The sequence below is a fragment of the Emys orbicularis genome, chromosome 1 (assembly GCF_028017835.1).
Source record: "Emys orbicularis isolate rEmyOrb1 chromosome 1, rEmyOrb1.hap1, whole genome shotgun sequence".
In the NCBI taxonomy this organism is placed as follows: Eukaryota; Metazoa; Chordata; order Testudines; family Emydidae; genus Emys; species Emys orbicularis.
In genome coordinates, this window is record NC_088683.1 from 155,975,168 (window position 1) to 155,993,377 (window position 18,210).

The window sequence follows — 18,210 nt, forward strand, 5'->3', positions numbered from 1 at the left end:
TCCTCAATGTACCCTAGGATTGTGCCTGTTAGGAATATCCCAGAGTTGTACTAACCCAGAGGGTATGAGGAGGTATTCTGCCATGAACCCCAGGGGGAGTAGAGATGGAGCAGACCCTGTGCTCTGTTGAATTACAGAGACTGTAGTTCTGCTTAGCTTTTTGTACTCTTCCCACCACACTGACCACACATGTAAAGACCAGATAGAATCTGGTCCTAAATTACAGTACATGGGAAATTCCTACTAATGCAGTGGACCTTAGTATCTATACCACTGGTAGTAATTAATAAAGATGGTTATAAAATGTCCATGAAAACAAAATTTCAACACAAAATGGAAGTCTTGTAAAAACTTTTCCTTTTTCTCATCAGCTCTAGTAATTAAATTTCTTCATTAAAATTGGCACATACCATTTCATTTTCTATATGGAAAGCAATATACTCTCTGCCACACCTTTACATATCCTTTTGCATATTGCTGTTAATTAGATTTCTTTTGTAAACTGAATATTCAGTTAACTAGAATTTATTCATAAAATAGATTCAACCCAATAATTTATGATATATAAATGAATTTCAGTTCCATTTCAGCTCTAGCATTATGCAAAAATGATAGCATAATTTGCATGAGATTCAGCATAGAGCCAGTACATGCATTAAAAAAGGATGCACAACACAGAATGGGGTAGAAAAATTTACTGGAAAGCAGTAAATCTGGAGAACACCAGCAGTGATAGCACAGTGAATTTGATACAATATGAACTTATAATGTGATATAGCCATAAAAGAAGTAAATTTATTTTCTTTCTGCATATTTGTAGGCAAGGGGATGATACTTCTTTTCTGTACAGCTCCAGCCACACCTGAAATATTGCATTCAGGTTGCATCCCAAAGAGATGGGGATGGGGGTGGGGGGTAGGAGAAGATCAAGTTATGGTTCCTATGAATTTGCTAGTGGAGTTGGTTGACTGCATGGGTATAGCTCAGGGGTCGGCAACCTTTCAGAAGTGGTGTGCCGAGTCTTCATTTATTCACTCTAATTTAAGGTTTCGTGTGCCAGTAATACATTTTAATGTTTTTAGAAGGTCTCTTTCTCTAAGTCTATAATATACAACTAAACTATTGTTGTATGTAAAGTAAATAAGGTTTTTAAAATGTTTAAGAAGCTTCATTTAAAATTAAATTAAAATGCAGAGCCCGCCGGACTGGTGGCCAGGACCCGGGCAGTGTGAGTACCACTGAAAATCAGCTCGCGTGCCACCTTCGGCATACATGCCATAGGTTGCCTACCCCTGGTATAGCTAGTGGCACTCCTTAAATGCATGTGGTTGTGGGAATACAGCTTCTACATAACTGGGGACTCTAGAAAGACCTTCTGTCTGCTGGAGGCAGAATGCCTTTTGGTGCTTCTGGTGTAGTGAGGCTCTGTGCCATCCCTTAATATGGGACATCCCTACAAGGCACAATCAAGCCCTCTTGTAGGAGTTGGGGGTGCCATTTGTCTATATGGAGGATGTGTCTTAAGTATTAATTTCTTTTCATTTTCAGGTTTTACACAATGCAACCCAACAATACAGGTGTATTGATTCCTATTACCACACCCAAGATAACTCTCTGCTTACAGTCCTTCACAATCCAATGAACCAACACCGTCAGTGCAAGGAATCCTGGGATATTGCAATGCACTCTGATGTTGGATTCAGGTAATACATTTTTTTAGATGTTATCTTCAAACAGGCATTTTAGCTGAAAGCCTGGCAATGGAAAAGGACCTTGACATAACAAGCACTTATGAAATATGGTGGCATCAGAAAAATCAATGGGTTAACTGTAATACCTGGCAATAAACGGTTCAAGAAGAAATTACTAAGTCATTAGGGAGCAGGGATTGGGGGCATAGTAATATCACTTTATCTAAAATATACCACAGACTGTACTGAGGTAAAAAAATTCTGAGTGAATAGAGCCACCCCATAGAATTTGTATGCTTACAAATCACAAGTCATAAAAATACAAATATGTTAATAGGGTTATATACTGGCCTCCATATCAGGAAAAACGATATTGGGGGCACTATTTTGAGGGAGATCAAAGAGCCAGCTAAGTCTAATTAAACAAATCAGTTCCTTCAACTACCCATATATGAACTGGTCAAGTGTCACAACAGGACAAGGTTTACAGAAGCAATTTCACAATACCTTAAACAATTTCTTCTTGGAACACCTAGTCATAGAGAATACAAACAAAGGGTCTATTCTTTGTCCCTAATTAGTTTCCACAACACCTGATTTTGGTACTGTGGTTCAGGGGTAATCCAAACAACAGAGTAGTCAGTGAAAAATGTGAGATTCTCTGTGGCATGGTTTGCAAGGATTTGTGGAGTCTTGTAAGGATAACCATACTATAAGTGGAACAGGAGGTACTCCGTGCTTATACAGAAAAAGTGTGAATTTTCTGTCCCAGCCCAACATGTATTTCTTTAAGGAAACAAGCAAAAGGAGCAGCAGCTATTGAAATAAAATAAAATATGTCCATTTGTCCTGGTTTTTCAAGAAGAGTCTCTGTTTCATATGATGTCTCACTATCCTTGGAGCATCTTTTGAAATAGCTGAAATGTCATAATTTTTCATTCTAGCAGTTAATTTTTTTTATAACTACAAAATGTTTGTTCACATTATATCACTATACCAAGCAAAACTTGCTCTGTGTTAGTCAGGAACAGATCGTCCAATGGAATGAGTGTTCTTCAAACATTTCTTCGCACAGATCCTGTTGTAGGTGTGTGTGCCCCATGTGCGTGAGCTCAGAATGTTTTAGCCAGCAGTATCTGTTAAGGCTGCATATGCAACCTGCACACCCTCAGGCTCCTTCTCTTGAGGCATAAAGGACGGAGAAGCCCCAACCGCTAGTCAGTTCTTTCCTACCACCCATGGCAGCGTGTTGAAGAGGTACAGTGTCTATCTGCTTCCCCATAGCCTGTTACGTTATGTTTAGAGGTTAGTAGTGAGTTTGATCTTTTTTTTTTTTTGTAATTCTTCATAACTAGTAAGTTTCATTCAAGCCCATTGACAAAAAAAAAGAGAGAGACTTTTAATTTGTTTTGCGTTTCCACTTGGTACCAAATCATAGATCTGATGGATGAGATGTTGTCTCCAGGCTTTAAAATCTGTTCTGCCTGCTAGGCAGCAATGCCTGCAAACAATGGACTAATACATGCGTTTTTTGTCAAGTGGAATTATAGATCCCCAGCAAACATTCATTTTGCAAATCTTTCTCTAAGTGCATACAAAAAGCTCATGATGCCCGTCAGAAATTATTTTTAATGGAAAGATCAGTGAAATATGTCTCTGACTCTGAGTTCCCTCTTTGAAGGCAGTCTGCTGCTGCTGCTGCTTCAAAACCAGTTTCTGTCAGTGCTTCAGCTACCAGAGATACTCTGCCAGGAGCTAAGAGGTCATCCGGCTCTAAGAGACCTTGTGCTTCTCAGAAACTTACTGAACCTTCTCTTCAGATCAGTCAGTGGATCCTGTTCCTTATTCTCTTATTTTCTGCTCCTTATTCATCTAGATCCAAATCTAGAAATAGGTCACTTCCTTCTAAGGAGTCATCTAAGATACCGCAGTCCTCAAGCAAAGTGCTCCATCAGGAATTTCAGCAAGAACCTCATACTAAGGAGGGAGTTCTTGTGAAGGAGAATGGGGAGCAACCTATCCCTTTGAATGTTTCTTCTTCATAACCCGATAAAGTTGAGGCACCATCTACTTCTTCCACAGTTAATGACTTTAAGGATTTTAGGACCTTCTTAAAAAAATGGCGGATACTCTGGAGATATCTCTAGAAGTCATCCAGGAAAGGTCAGACAAGTTATTTGATATTCTGCATCTGGTCTCTCAGGGTCACTTGACCTTTCCTATAAATTAGGGTATCCTTGAACCAGTCAAGGATTTGTGGCAAACTCCTGCATCCATTTCTGTTACATCAACAAGAGCAGGTTGGAGATAACAATTTTCTCCTACAGAGTATGAGTACTTTTTTACCAAATACATCCTTGGGTCTTTAGTTGTAGTGGTGGATCATGAAAAATCTAAGCATCAGGGTTTGGAGGGCCAGTTGGTGGTGAAAATCGTATAACAGGCCTTTTTGGATGTTTCTGACACTGTGTCAGGATCAATGGCTACTACAGTCACTGTGCACAGAACATCATGACTACAGACTTCATCCAGAAGTAGACCAAGCCACAACTGAGTAGCTTCCTTTTGTGGGCTGTTTTTTAAATTCAAAGACTTAAGAGATGCTTTATTCTTTTAAAAGACTCCAGGGCAACACTTCGGTTTCTAGGCCTACATACCCCATTCCAGAAGAGGAAGCAAAGTAGACCTCAGTCCTTCTTGAGTGAAGGGCCTCCATCGTCCTTGTATTCATGCCAACAAAAGGCTCTTGAATTTTACAAGAAAGGACCATATTTCCAAAAGAAAAGTGGCCCTCCTTCATTTACTGTTACTACATTCTCATCATCGGGCAAAGGCTGCAGGTTTGATGCTGCAGTCAAGAGTCTTGGACCAGTTTGTGAAAGTCCGTACACCTTCTCCCCTGCGTTTGGCAACCTCCTTTCTTTTTCTGCAGATTCATGGATTGCAATTACTACCAACCAGTGTGTCTTAGAATATCCAGCAAGGATATTCAGTATAATTGCAATCTAGGCCAACTCCACACACCCTACCCAATCCCTTTTCATGAACTCTTTGCATGGGAGCCTGTCTTGTATGGAGACAGACTCTTCTTCAATGGGGTGTAATAAGGATGGTGCCTCCAGCATTCTGCAACCAGGTATTCAATTCCCACTACTTCCTCATTCTGAAGAAGAAAGGGGGTTGGCATCTTATATTAGATCTCAAAGACATCTCAACAAATTCATCCATCACTTCAAATTTGACTCTTTAGTCAATAATCCTCTCTCTAGATCCCATGAAGTCATTCACAACATTTGATTTGCAGGATGCTTGCACGTGTCAATCTATCCAGCCCACAGGAAATATCTACATTTTATGGTCAATGGCCTTCAGTACCAATTCAAAGTCCTACCATTTGGTCTCTCAAAAGCGCCAAAGGTGTTTACCAAATGACTCTCAGTGGTAGCAGTTCATCTGAAGAGACAAGGCCTTCAATTGTCCACATATGTTGATGACTGATTGATTTGGGGGCACACATCACAACAGGTCACCAGAGATGTTCACATGGTTCTCCAGATGTTTTCCTGACTTGGCTTCAAGATCGGTTGAGACAAATATACTCTCACCTTTACTAAATTGATAGAATGTATAGGGGCAAGATTGGACACCTTCCTTGAGAAGTTTTGTATATTGAGTGATCTTATTTCAAACCTGCCTTACATGACCCCACAAGTCAGCAAGACTGTGCCACCATCCTCAGGATGAGGTGTGCTGTGTAAATTTTCCATTTATCTTACAGCAATTTAGTTCTATCTTTTATGTGTCTGTGTAAGTTTGATTAGAATTTGGTGCTTCATATATACAGAGGGTGGTTAAGTGAACAAATGCTAAGGGCAAGTATAAATCAGGAGTAACTCGAGTGAAGTCAATGGAATTACAGTGGTTGTAAACCACTAAGAGGGGAGAATCAAGATTTTGACTCTTCTTACTGACCCTTGTTAAGTTAAATTAATTAATGGTGATTTATGGCTAGCTGAATTTTTTTTTTTTTTTTTTTTTTTTTTTTTTTTTTGGCAAATGATGCCTTTAACTCAAATGTTAAACATAAAATGTAGTGAGCAAAGATCAATAAGGCAAAGATAAAAATTCCCATACAGAAAAAAAAACCTGGTAAACTCTACCCGACTCTTAAAGATTATGGTAAAATGTTCAGATAGCAGCTAAAAAAACAAGACTGTCTCTAGTGAAAGGTAGAATGAAAAAGATATTGTTTGATCCAGTATCATATTAATTAATACAGTATTTTCACTGTTAATAGAAGTAATATGTTTCTTTTCAGAAACTATCTGGAGCTGGTGGCCAACTCAATTGAAGACTGGGTGACAAAGGAAGAAGCCAAATATCAGGAAGAAAAAATGGCTAAGGAACTGGAGAGCCTTAAACTAGCTAAAGGCATGACAGAGAGACCTCCTGAAGATAAACCTTGTGCCTCCACTAGCAAAAAAGCTGCATCTCCTAAGAAAACAAAAAGTTGGTATCTTTCTATATTTATCCCAGAAAACTGATTCCCAACCCTCAAAAGTTTGAGTTTTGCTCAACTCACCATTCTGCAAGGGAACAACATACCACCAAACAACCTTAACTGTGCGTTAGCATAGGGTTTTGCCATTGAATTGTAATACAATTAAATAATAATTGTGAAACACCAGTGTATCTGCCCTTCTAACCTTCTGACCAGAGAAACAAGGATTTTAAACAGGGAATCCATCCTGGCCTTTGCACTGAGTCAGACTTATTTTATTTTATTTTGGCAACATATTTATTGTTCCCCTCTCATTTCTCAAAGGCAGTACATCAAGACCGAACAGTAAAGCAGAGGTCACACCGGAACTTCCAGAAAAAAATCCTTTTGTCAGAGAAGGCTCCCTCAAGGTGAGACAAGAAAAGCAAAAGTCCAATAGTCCTTCCCCAGTTGGTGGATTGGGATGTGTGAGGGGGTCCTGGCCCAGATGGCAGGAGGGATCAGGGTGGATGAGAGGACCCTGGCCCAGCAGGCGGGGGGGATTGGGTCATGTGTGGCGGCAGGGGGATCAGAGTGTGTGAGGGGGCCCTCCCTGTCTGTGGGGATGGGATAGACTGCCCCACAAACACCTGCTCATGCTTCAAGCTGTGGATCCTGGTCTCTCCCAAATCCCTCTGCTGGGGCTGGGCCCCTTCAGCCTTGATTCCTTCCCCCTTCCCCCACGAGGACAGGGGTGTCATCGTCATCCCCCCACACACACACATACCTGCTAATGCTCCAAATGGCAGATCCCAATGTCAGCTCCTCACCAGGCAGTGCTGTGATGGCTTCCTTGAGCCTGCCAGGGGCCACTGTGGGGGGCTAGGCTGGGGCTCCTAATCACCACATGTTGTAATCACTGCCCTCCTCTCCCCACTGGCCAGATAGAAAGCAGCAGCCAGGGCTAGGGCTGAGCGCGGATCAAGACAAGCCCTAATCATCTAGTCTGACCTCCTGTATAACACAGGCCACAGAATTTTCCCAAAATAATTCATAGAGCAGATCTTTTAGAAAAACATAAAATCTTAATTTAAAAATAGTCAGTGATGGAAAATCCACCACAACCCTTGGTAAGTTGTTCCAATGGTTAATTACTCTCACTGTTAAATATTGCCTTATTTCCAGTCTGAATCTGTCTAGCTTCAACTTCCAGCCATTGGACCATGTTATGCCTTTCTCTGCTAGGCTGAAGAGTTCATTGTTAAATATTTGTTCCCCACATAGGTACCTATAGACCCGTGGTTCCCAAACTTTAACAAACTGTGAACCCCTTTCACCAAAATGTCAAGTCTCGCGAACCCCCTCCTAAAAAAGAATATTTCCAGGGATTTTCTCCTTTACCTGAGTATAAATTATAAAAGCAGTGATCTTGGAAATATAAAATTTGTCTTTATGACATGCTTATTACACACTATGTATTATTAATTATTATTTATCATTACAGTATTTTTAGTACATGAAAACTGCAACACTCTTCCAAGATCTCACTTTCGTAGCTTGTATCAGTTTGAATAAGCTTGTTATAAGACAAGGCTCCTATGTTTCATCAAGAAGTATCAGATGTGAAACAGCATGAAGGTATCTAAGAAGCCAACTCAAAGAGTTCCTCTTACACAAGCATTCAGGTCTTGAGCAGTCCAGGCAAACAACGCACATTACAACAAAGCTTAAAAGTGTTCTTCATAATAATTTTAAAAACAACACTAGCAGCCTATTTAATTTTAAAAACAGCAAAAAATATCCACCTCCCTTTCCATTTCTTATAAGGAGTCTTGAAGTTTAAATCTCCTCAGTGTGATAGATAGGCTTGCTTTGATCTGCTTAGCTCTTGGAAATCCCCAAGGCTCCAGGCTGCTGGTCCCATGTTGCCCGGAGTCCCTAGGGACAGCTCTGTCTGCCATTAAGGAATTTTTTCTCGAGAACCCCCTGTTACATTTTGCGAACCCCCAGGGGTTCATGAACTCCAGTTTGGGAACCATTGCTATAGACTGTAATCAAGTCACCCCTTAACCTTCTCTTTGTTAGACTCAAAGAGCTCAATATATTTAGTTTATCATTATAAAAAATGTTTTCTAATCCTTTAATTATTCTTGTTGCTCTTCTCTGGAGGGTTTCTCTCCAGTTTATCAACATTATTCTTGAATTGTGGGCACACAGTATTCCAGCAGCGGTCACACCAGTGTCAAATACAAAGGCAAAATAACCTCTTTACTCTTATTCAAGATTCTCCTGTTTACGCATCTAAGGTTTGCATTAGTCCATTTGGCCACAGTATCACATTTGGAACTCATGTTCAGCTGATTAGCCATCATAACCCCCAAATATTTTTCAGAGTCACTATTTCTCAAGATATGGCCTACATTCTTTGTTATATACATTTACATTTAGCCAGTTAAAATGTATATTGTTTGTTCACGCCCAATTTACCGAGCAATTCATATTGGTCTGTATCAGTGACCTATACTCTTCATTATCTACCACTCCCCCAATTTTGTGTCATCTGCAAATTTTATCACTGATGATCTTATGTTTTCTTCCAGGTCATTAATAGCAGTGTTAAATAGTGTAGGGCCAACGACCAATCCCTGCAGAACCCCACTCAAAACACACCTGTTTGATGATGATTCCCCATTTACAGTTACATTTTGAGACCTATCATTTAGCCAGTTTTTAATCCATCTGATGTGTGCCATGTTAATTTTGTATATTTCTAGGTTTTTTTTAATCAAAATGTGGTACAGTACCAATCAATTACCTTACAGAAGTCTAAATATATTACATCAACACTTTTACCTTTATCAACCAAACTTGTAATCTCATCAAAACAAGATATCAAACTATGTTAATTTGCATTAATTATATTACTCTCCTTTAATTCTTTATTAATCAAGTCCTGTATCAGCCACTCCATTATCTTGCCTGGGATCGATGTCTATCATTTCTATCTAGTAATGAACCAATACCATTTTTAGGATTCTTTTTTTCCATAAAGTACTTAACAAACTCATTTTTATAGTCCTTAATTCTACATGCCATGGATTTCCCATGTCCCTTTGCTTCCCTTCTCAATTTTCTACAATTCCTAGCTTCTGATTTATATTCCTTACTATCCGCTTCCCTTTTCTTCCATTTGTTATATGTTAATTTTTTTATTTATTTTCTTTATTTTTTTTTTTACAGCTGCCTTCATTTCGCTTCTAAACCAGGTTGGTTTTTTTAACCAGTACAGACATCTTCTTCAGTTATGGGATTGTGGCTTTTTGGGCACCTAGTAAAGTGTTCTTAAACAATTCCCAATTACCACTCACATTTTTTCTGATTATAATCTTCCTCCTAGCTGATTTGGCTCATAATTGTTTTCAGCTTTGTGAAACTGGCCCTGTTAAAGCACTGAGTATATACATTATTGGTCCGGACTTTATTCTGTTTGCACATTATAAATCTAATCAAGTCATGAAAACTTGTACCTCAGTTACCATTAATTTTTAGTTCTGTGATCAGTTCCTCTTTATCTATTAGGACAAGGTCTAATATAGAATTCTCCCTTGTTGAATTCAACACTTTTTAAGTTAGGAAATTGTCATCTATACTATTTAGAAATTCCTCAGATGTCTTCCAAGGATGAAACCTCTAGCACATTGTCACTCAGATTGAATCCCCCATGATCACGCAGCATTTTTTCCTACACATTATAGATAGGTGCATAAGGAGCCGACTATTCTGTTCCCTAGTGTGATTTGGTGGTCTATGGCAGACGCCAACTAATACCCCATTTTGTGTTTTATATGTTAGCATGTTGATTCATGAGCATTCAAGATCATTTTCTTCCAAGTGATCAGTGACTCTGACTCTATTGTCAAAACAGTGCCACTTCCTGTTCCCTTTTGCATGCTTGCTCCTTCTTAAGTAGGTTATTACCATTGATTTTAACGTTCCAAGCATGGGAGACATCCCAACAGGTTTCAGTAATACCAACTAGATCAAATTTATGCTCATAAATGGGGAATTTCAATTCCTCTTATTTTTGACCCCTACCATTCGTGTATAGGCAACTGAAGAATTTCTTCTCTACATTTCTTTGGGTTCCTTGACTAATTTTGTTCCCAACATCCCAATTTTGTGCTAACTTAACACTTATATCTTCCCTTTTTACCCTCGCCTTTTGTTGTTAGTTTAATGCTCTCCTGACTACTCTAGCCAGCCTGCCCCTGAGGAGATTGATCCCTCTTCTACTGAGGTGGAAGCCATCCAAAATATACAGGTCCCTCTTTCCACAGAAGGCTGACCAATGTTAAAAACCAAAACCCTACACCACTCATCTAGCCAGCATTTCACTTCCAGAATCTTCTGCCTTTCTTTTCTCATGAGACACAAAGGATCTCAGACAAGATCGCTTGGACATTCTTCTTCTTCAGCATGCTTTTGAATTCCCTGAAGTCATGTACTATCTGCAAGATGACCATCAATTCAGTGTCATATGAACTACAAACATTAACTAGTTAACTCATTTTCTTGGTGCCCAACTTGAGCAACCCAATGCATAATTTGCAGAAGTTATGAGCACTCACAACTGCAGCCAAATTTGAGAGTTGTGCTTTGAACATACGAAGTGCTATAAAAATGCAAAATATTCTGAAGAATCCCATTGACTTTCAAGTTACTTAGGTGTTTTTCAAAATTTTACTCTGTATCACCATTCATAGCCATTTCAGGAGGCTGAATTAAAGTTGCAAATGGAGAGTTTTTTATAGGACAGTAAGCATCTTTTGATTAAAAACAAGACCATAGTTTCCTGAATTCTTAACTTTTTGTAATAGGCTTGGAAGGAAGAGCATGATCGACTACTAGAGGAAGAACGACTAAGGGAAGAAAAGAAAGCCGAGAAGAAAGAAAAGTCAGGTGGTAAAAAGAAAGGACAGAGCAAGGAGATACCAGTGCCTGATGACAGCAAGGGGTCCAAGACGAAATCTTCCAAGGAGAAGTCTAAAGATGAGACAGCAAAAACCCCTGATCTTGAGGAGCATAGTACCCCAGCACCACCCTCTGAGAAAATTTATGAGGTGAGAAGTCACATTACAGCATCATATTAGAAAAGGGTTAGGTGTTTAAACTGTCAAGACTCCATTAGAGCTATCGTCCAAGTGTGAAACTGGAGTCAGGGACAAGTTAACCCCAAATGTGTCTTGTTTAACTTCATCATTTAAGCAGCTGACCCTTTTCTGACAGAGTTCTTTGTACTGTTTGGGCATCTCATAAGAAATAAGAACGGCTGTACCGGGTCAGACCAAAGGTCCATCTAGCCCAGTATCCTGTCTACCGACAGTGGCCAATGCCAGGTGCCCCAGAGGGAGTGGACCAACAGGCAGTGATCATCTTTTTACAACTGAACTGTTCTTTTTTCTTGCATTTCTTGGATTTTTTCTACATGTGAAATGAACATGAGTATTGGAAGGATACCCCCTTCAAAGATCTAGGCCTTGATGTGACAGAGTGGTAAGAAGGGACCCCCAGAAAGCCCATTGCAGCTCCCTGATTCAGGGCTGCCTGGACCTCACACAAGTTTGGGCTGTAGCCCTAACTTACAGCACTTACTCCACAGTGCAGGATAGGGCATAGAGGAGTCTCTTCCTACCGGTCTCAATGCTGACCTGTCCTCAGAATTCCTTACACATATCCTCCTGCTGCATACACTGGCAGAGAATTCTCTTGCAAATAGGCAATTCTCCACCAGTTAACTCCAGGCAGTTTAAAGCCCCCATGTACTGCTTCTGCCCGCAGAATTTGACCTCCTTGATTCTTGGAGGGTGACAATTCTATTTATGTCACCACCTGAGTAATGGAACTGCAGAGCCACAAAACAGTACTTCAGAAATATATAATATCTCAGTCTGAATTTGCTTGAGACCCCTATTCTAATTCCTCGCAATTTATGGCTGAGCATCTGAATGGAATGGCTTAACACTCTGAGAGTATGTCTACACAGTACACCCTGACTCAGGTTTAAGCCCAAGCAGCATTTCCATCCACACAGAAATCAGTCTGATTTGGGCCAGGAATCCCTCTGGACTCAGGCCCATGGTCTTTGCAAGGGTGGTGGGTCAGAGCCCCTGTGACGTGGGTCAAAGCCCAGGCATTTTGCAGTTTGGACACAGTTCAAGCCAGGTCACCAGACTCAGGTCTGGAGAGTCCTCCAACTGTAGCCCACAATCTTCAAGGGCTGTGTTTCCCAACTCTTCCATCCCAAAACTTCTCACTCACTTCCAAGGAGCTCAAAGCAAACTCCTGGTTCAAATGCAGCTGCTCAGCATTTAACCCTTCACTTCCATGTGGAATGCTTAGCTGGAAATACAGTTAACCCTCATATGAATTAACTATGACCAGCACTAAGAAGAAGTCCTGCATTGTGTGCTTCTAGCTGTCCAGAGGAACACAGATGGATTCTGGTTAACCTCTGATCCAAGGCGAGCAAGACATTCAACTTCAGCAAGAACACAAGAGATGTCTAGAAAGCTACATCCAAGCAGCTGACAGTGTTGGGTCTCGACCACACAGCTAAACAATGCAGAAAGCAAATCAAGCAGCTGAAGACAGACTACCTCAAGGTCAAAGATTCTAACAGCACCTCTGGGAACTCACGGTCTTCCTGCCTCTTTTACACTGAGGCCACTGTGGTGCAAGACAATCTGCTGAGCAGTGATGGCACCCTCATAACCCACCCCCTCCCCCCAGTCACAGGCATTACCAGAGGAAAGCCAGCCACCAGGTGAAGGGCAAGAAGTTATCCTGGTGTTGAGGCTGGTAACCAAAGAGTTCATACTGCTGGAGCAGCTACAGCACATCCTGGGTCTGTACTTGGAGGAGCTGTTTGGGGACAGCCCTGGGTAGCAACCTGCTGCAGAACTGGCATCAGAGCAAGTGCAGAGCCTGGTAAGTTTCTGCCCCATGTTTGTTGTTACTAATGTATGGATGGGAGGGATTTCTGGCTTATGGCCCTATTAAGTTATTAATACAAGCCAAGATTTTGGTGTGCTTCCATTTAAGGTGGAACCCACATCATTTCTGCTGTATTTGCCCCTCTTTCCCCCAACACCACATGGAATTCAAAATGCACACTACAAAATGAGAAAAAATGTTAAACAAGCAGTTATCATGAAAGTTTTTACTAGTTGCGCAATGATAGTTATAAGTATTGGTTGGGAGCTCCACAATACTCCTCACATACCTCTCTGGTCTAATACGATGCACCTTAGAAATCAGCCATGGCTACACTGTCCCAAACTGCCTGTAAACTGAGTCCCAGAAAGCCTGGCTGTTATAGCTGGCTTAAATATAGGAGCCCAAATTACAGCAGAAGGTGGCTGGCTGGCTGTGTTACAGGAGTCCCCATGGCTGGCATTCAGTCAGGCATGTGCATGGATGCATGGTGCTTGTCAGGAGGCTGTACTGTGTCTCCATGCTAATTCAGCATCTTGTTGATTTTACCACAAATTTTCACCGATTGATGGCTGGTGATGAAAGCAAACTTCTCAAAAAGGTGGAGCTCCAGATGCCTGGTAATGTTCTGGAGCAGGGCATACTTATTAGGACCATCTCTGTAACTTATGAGCCCCCTCCATTCCAAAACGTGCTGGTCAGTCACTAGATGCCGAAGTATCTCCTTAGCATAGACAGATGGCTGTCCTCCGCTGGCCTGGGACAGAAGTTCACGCTTCCACTCAGGGACCTCCCAAATATCAATGGTCTCCAGAGCTTGCCCTGCCTGAAAGGATTGAAAAACCATAGCTAGTGATTAGACCCCTTATAAAGTCCCCCACACAGGTGTGTACCAATTTTGAAACACCACCAAAAAAATGAAGAGGCTATAGAAATCATTTCAGCTGAATTCTGTATGTGTATCTTACCGTGATTTGCAATGGCTTTCTGGGCTGCTCCAAAAGACATCTGAACTGTCTAGTTTTTTTCTGTGAATAAAATAAAGCCCATTGATAAAAAGTATCTTTTTTACCTTGAATTAAAGCAGCCAATAATGTGACATTCTATTTTTTTTCAAGGCCCTTCCACCACCGCAGGACAAACGTGGCACCAAGAGCCTGGGGAAGTGTACCCACCTTCTGCAGGCAAGGAGAAAAAGAGTCTGAGATGAGTTGATGAAAAGCCAGATAGATTTCCAGACCGAGTATCAGAAGAATAAGAATGCAAGAAGGGTGGAAAGAAAGATGCTGCACAGCGTGAGGAGAGATTAGTGGAGAGATTCATGGAGCATGAACCCAGACTGAGGGGGGAAGACAGGAGTAGCAGGAGGAGCTGTTCAAGCGATTACTTGCGCTTATGGCTACCAGACTGCAGGCTCCCCTGCCACTTATAACTCCTGCACCAGCCACACATCGTGAATCCTCTCCATGGTATTGTGTGCTGCAGACTATGCAGCCTTGGAACAGTTCAGTGGTTGCCTGGACCATCTCACAGGCAATGAACAGTAGCACATGGAACAGACATTATACTCTGTGCATTCATCCACTCCAGTCCAGTTGCAGCCCTCATGTGTAAAATGCACCAGAAAGGCCCAGGAGAACGGAGGGACAGAGAATACCCAGAAACAGCTGTCCATGTCATTTGGTAACATGCACCTTTCAGTGTTTTGGCAATGAGTTTGGTTCTTGCATGGTACGTTTTGATTGCAGCTGGTCTGCCTTTCTGGTTTTTATACTGGTATGTAAATAGATGTGTAAAATAAAGTTTTGAATTTTCACACAAGGCTACGGTAACAAGTTTTATTATATGTAATGTTAAAAGTGCACAAACTAATAAATGTCATCACATGCTCATTCTCAATAAATTTAATAATAAACATTTTTCAAATATCATTTCATTCCCCCTCATGCATGGGACCGTGCAAACCTATTATGCAGGTGAACAAAACATCTCTGATTTCCATGGCGCATCTGGATCCATCACCAGTCATGACAGGTGCAATATATAGCGGTGTGTACCAATTTTGAAACACATCAGTGTCTTGAGCCCACTGCTGGCTAAAAGATTCCCCCTTGTCCTTGCAGACATTATGCAGAACACAGCAGGCCCCAATAATGTGGACTTCATTGATGACGCTGGCATCCAAATGGTTTTGAAGGCACCAGGACCGGCTCTAGGCACCAGCAAACCAAGCACGTGCTTGGGGCGGCACAAGTCTAGGGGGGGCATTCCAGTGAGGGGTGGGGTTTTTTTTTTGTTTTTTTTTTTCCTTTTTGCTTCAGCAGTGGCGCTCTCGGAGGTTGATGATTTTTTTATTTTTATTTTTTGCTTGGGGTGGCAAAAAACCTAGAGCCGGCCCTGGAAGGCACCATCAACAAAATCTGCCAAATGCATATTCCACCACCATCCTACGGCGACTGAGTGTGTAGTTGAAACTTCTTTTGCCAGGTCCTCTGAAATCAGGATAAGGTTTCATAAGTCATGGCAACAGAGGGTAAGCAGCATCCCCTAGAATAACAGTAGGGACAGTGACTCTATTTAAAGCAATGTCATTTAGTGGGAATAATGTTCCAGCTTCTCCATGAAGGTAAAAGTCCTGATCTCTGGAACTCCCTGACATCATACACCCTGCCAGTGTCCATGAATCTGCCCCTGTGGTTGACCAGGACCTGCATAATGGTGGAATAGTACACTTTGCAATTAAGTATGCGCTCTTTGCAGAAGGCAAACTGTAGGCACATGAGTCCCATCAGTGGCCCCAGTGCAGTTTGAAAACCCCAATCCCTCAAAGCCAGCAATTATTTCAGGAACATTTGTAATGCCCACCATCTTTGGGTACATCACATTCCTGATGGCCTCACAAACCTCTGCCACAACCCCCACAGTTTATTTGTCAACTTCAAACTGGTTAGCCATGGACCGTGTAGAAGTCTGGGGTAACCAGCTTCTAGATGGCTATAGTTACCCACTTCTGAGCTGGTACGGCATCCCTCACATGGGTGTCACGATGGTGGAAGGTCGGGGCAAGTGAACACAAACTCCAGGAACATCTGCTTCTTCATGCAGAAGTTGTGTAGCCACTACTGGTCATCCCAGGTGCGCATGACAATGTGATCCCACCAGTCTGCTTTTGGCCCTGCTCTGGAAGCGCCAGGCTACATATGTGAAATGTGCAGCTAAGGCAACAGGGATGAACAGCTTCCACTGGGTCATGGCTGGCATGTCAATACATGCCTCTGAGAGGTGCCTTTTGCAGGTCAAAAACTGCCGCTTAAATGTCCAGCCGCATTTTGGAGATGCTCTGCCTCATTTCTAAAATAGGACTGACAAAGTGAGTAGGAGAAGTGTTGATGGCTCCATCTGCTGGGAGTGTGCAGACACAAAATGGTTTACCACCCAAAACACAGTCAGCTCCCATGGGATGGACAGATAAGTTCTCCCATAAGCAACTATGAACCAAGTCCTAGAGCAGCTACAGCTGGCAAGGGTGCTAGGAGCCTGGGATACGATGGCATAAGCCCAAAGAAGCTGAAGTTATGAGTTTGGTCTGCATAGTGGAACATGGACATGCCAGCACTTTCGTGAGGCCTGGGTTTCCAATGCAGTGTGGACGCTGAAGTGAGAGCTTGGAAACATTGAGTCCACAGGTGCAGGTCATACAGACCAAGCTTACTATGCTGTGTAGACATACCCTAAGTATCAGATGTTAAAGGTCTAGAGCTCCTGCAGGCATAGGCTTAAATCCCTTTAAGTCAATTTAGGCCTTCCACTGTGGATAAGTCAAGGTCCATGCCATTTAGTATTCATGTATATTTTGGGTAAGACCTTGAAAACCAAAGTTCTGTCTGCTTCATCCGGATCTTAAAGATCCTATGGCTCTTTTCATCTGAGTAATAGTTTTTCTCAATGTGCTTGGCCAGAATTTCTCCTTCCTCCCTGTTACATGGTGAGCAAACAACCTATTTACCACTCTCTAACCCCAGGGATGGTTGCATATCAGTGAAGCAGTGATGTTATATGTTCATATAGGGCCAAATTCTGCTTTCCCTTGTAACCAGATACCCCCATTAATAATAATAGGGTTGTGTATTGGTGTAATAGAGAATAATTTGCCCCATAGTTTGTTAAAGTCTTTTGAAAGTGGTATCAGTGTAAATAAGCTGCTATTTCCTATGCCAATATCTAACAATTCTACATGTTAATCACTGTATAATAGCATTGAATGGCTGAACAACAACAACAAAAAACAGAAGAGAGCAATCTTGCTTGTCTTCCATCTGCCTCCTTCATGCCTTCTGCCTTTCCAATCCATGCATAGTCCGACATTTCTTTTTCCAGTTTCTTGGCTACAATGTGGGGGAGGATCTCATTCAAGTCTCAGGGACCAGTCAATATCTTTTCCCCACTGATGGAGGACAGATCCAAGCAGAAAAGATAAAATTTGAAAAGGGTGAGTCTTCCTTTCTTTATATTTCATTCATTTTATTGTTGATTGATGGGGTGCATGTGCAATTGAAAACAGTATTCGTGAAATAGGACACTGTTTAAAGGCTATTACTTGAGAACTTTTTATAATTGTTATGCTTGTAGAACTGATTAGATCACTGCTCCTCAGTATCAGAATTCTAAGACTACTTTCAGTGATAATAAAGTTCTTTTCACATCTCTGTATTAAATTAATGATTTCTTAGGCAACTTGGAGAATAGTTTCTAATTGCACTGTATTTCTGTATTATCATAACGTTGATATTTTGTTGTTATATTTTAACAATTGGTGGATAACCAGAGAACCTGAAAATTAGAACTGGAGACCAACTAGGTCCTATTTAGTCCATCCTTTAGCAACCAGTACATGGTTGTTCCCTACATTACATGCTCCAGTGATTTGTCCAATCTGGATTTAAATGTCCCAAGAAATGGGGCTTCTACAACCTCCTTTGGAAGATTATTTCACATCCTAATAGAACTGACTGTGAGGAAGATTTTTCTGATATTCAATCTAAATTT

At 41.4% G+C, this 18,210-nt stretch overlaps 1 protein-coding gene across 1 annotated transcript in view; it reads left to right on the top strand.

Moving 5' to 3' along the window:
* The window catches only part of SPAG17 (sperm associated antigen 17), a 276,008-nt gene that overhangs the window by 164,745 nt on the left and 93,053 nt on the right, over positions 1–18,210 (top strand). Inside the window, exons 17-21 of the mRNA XM_065399127.1 lie at positions 1,549–1,703; positions 6,010–6,200; positions 6,517–6,602; positions 11,049–11,291; positions 17,542–17,653. Coding sequence (XP_065255199.1) covers positions 1,549–1,703; positions 6,010–6,200; positions 6,517–6,602; positions 11,049–11,291; positions 17,542–17,653 — 787 coding nt within the window. The remainder of the gene's footprint in view (positions 1–1,548; positions 1,704–6,009; positions 6,201–6,516; positions 6,603–11,048; positions 11,292–17,541; positions 17,654–18,210) is intronic.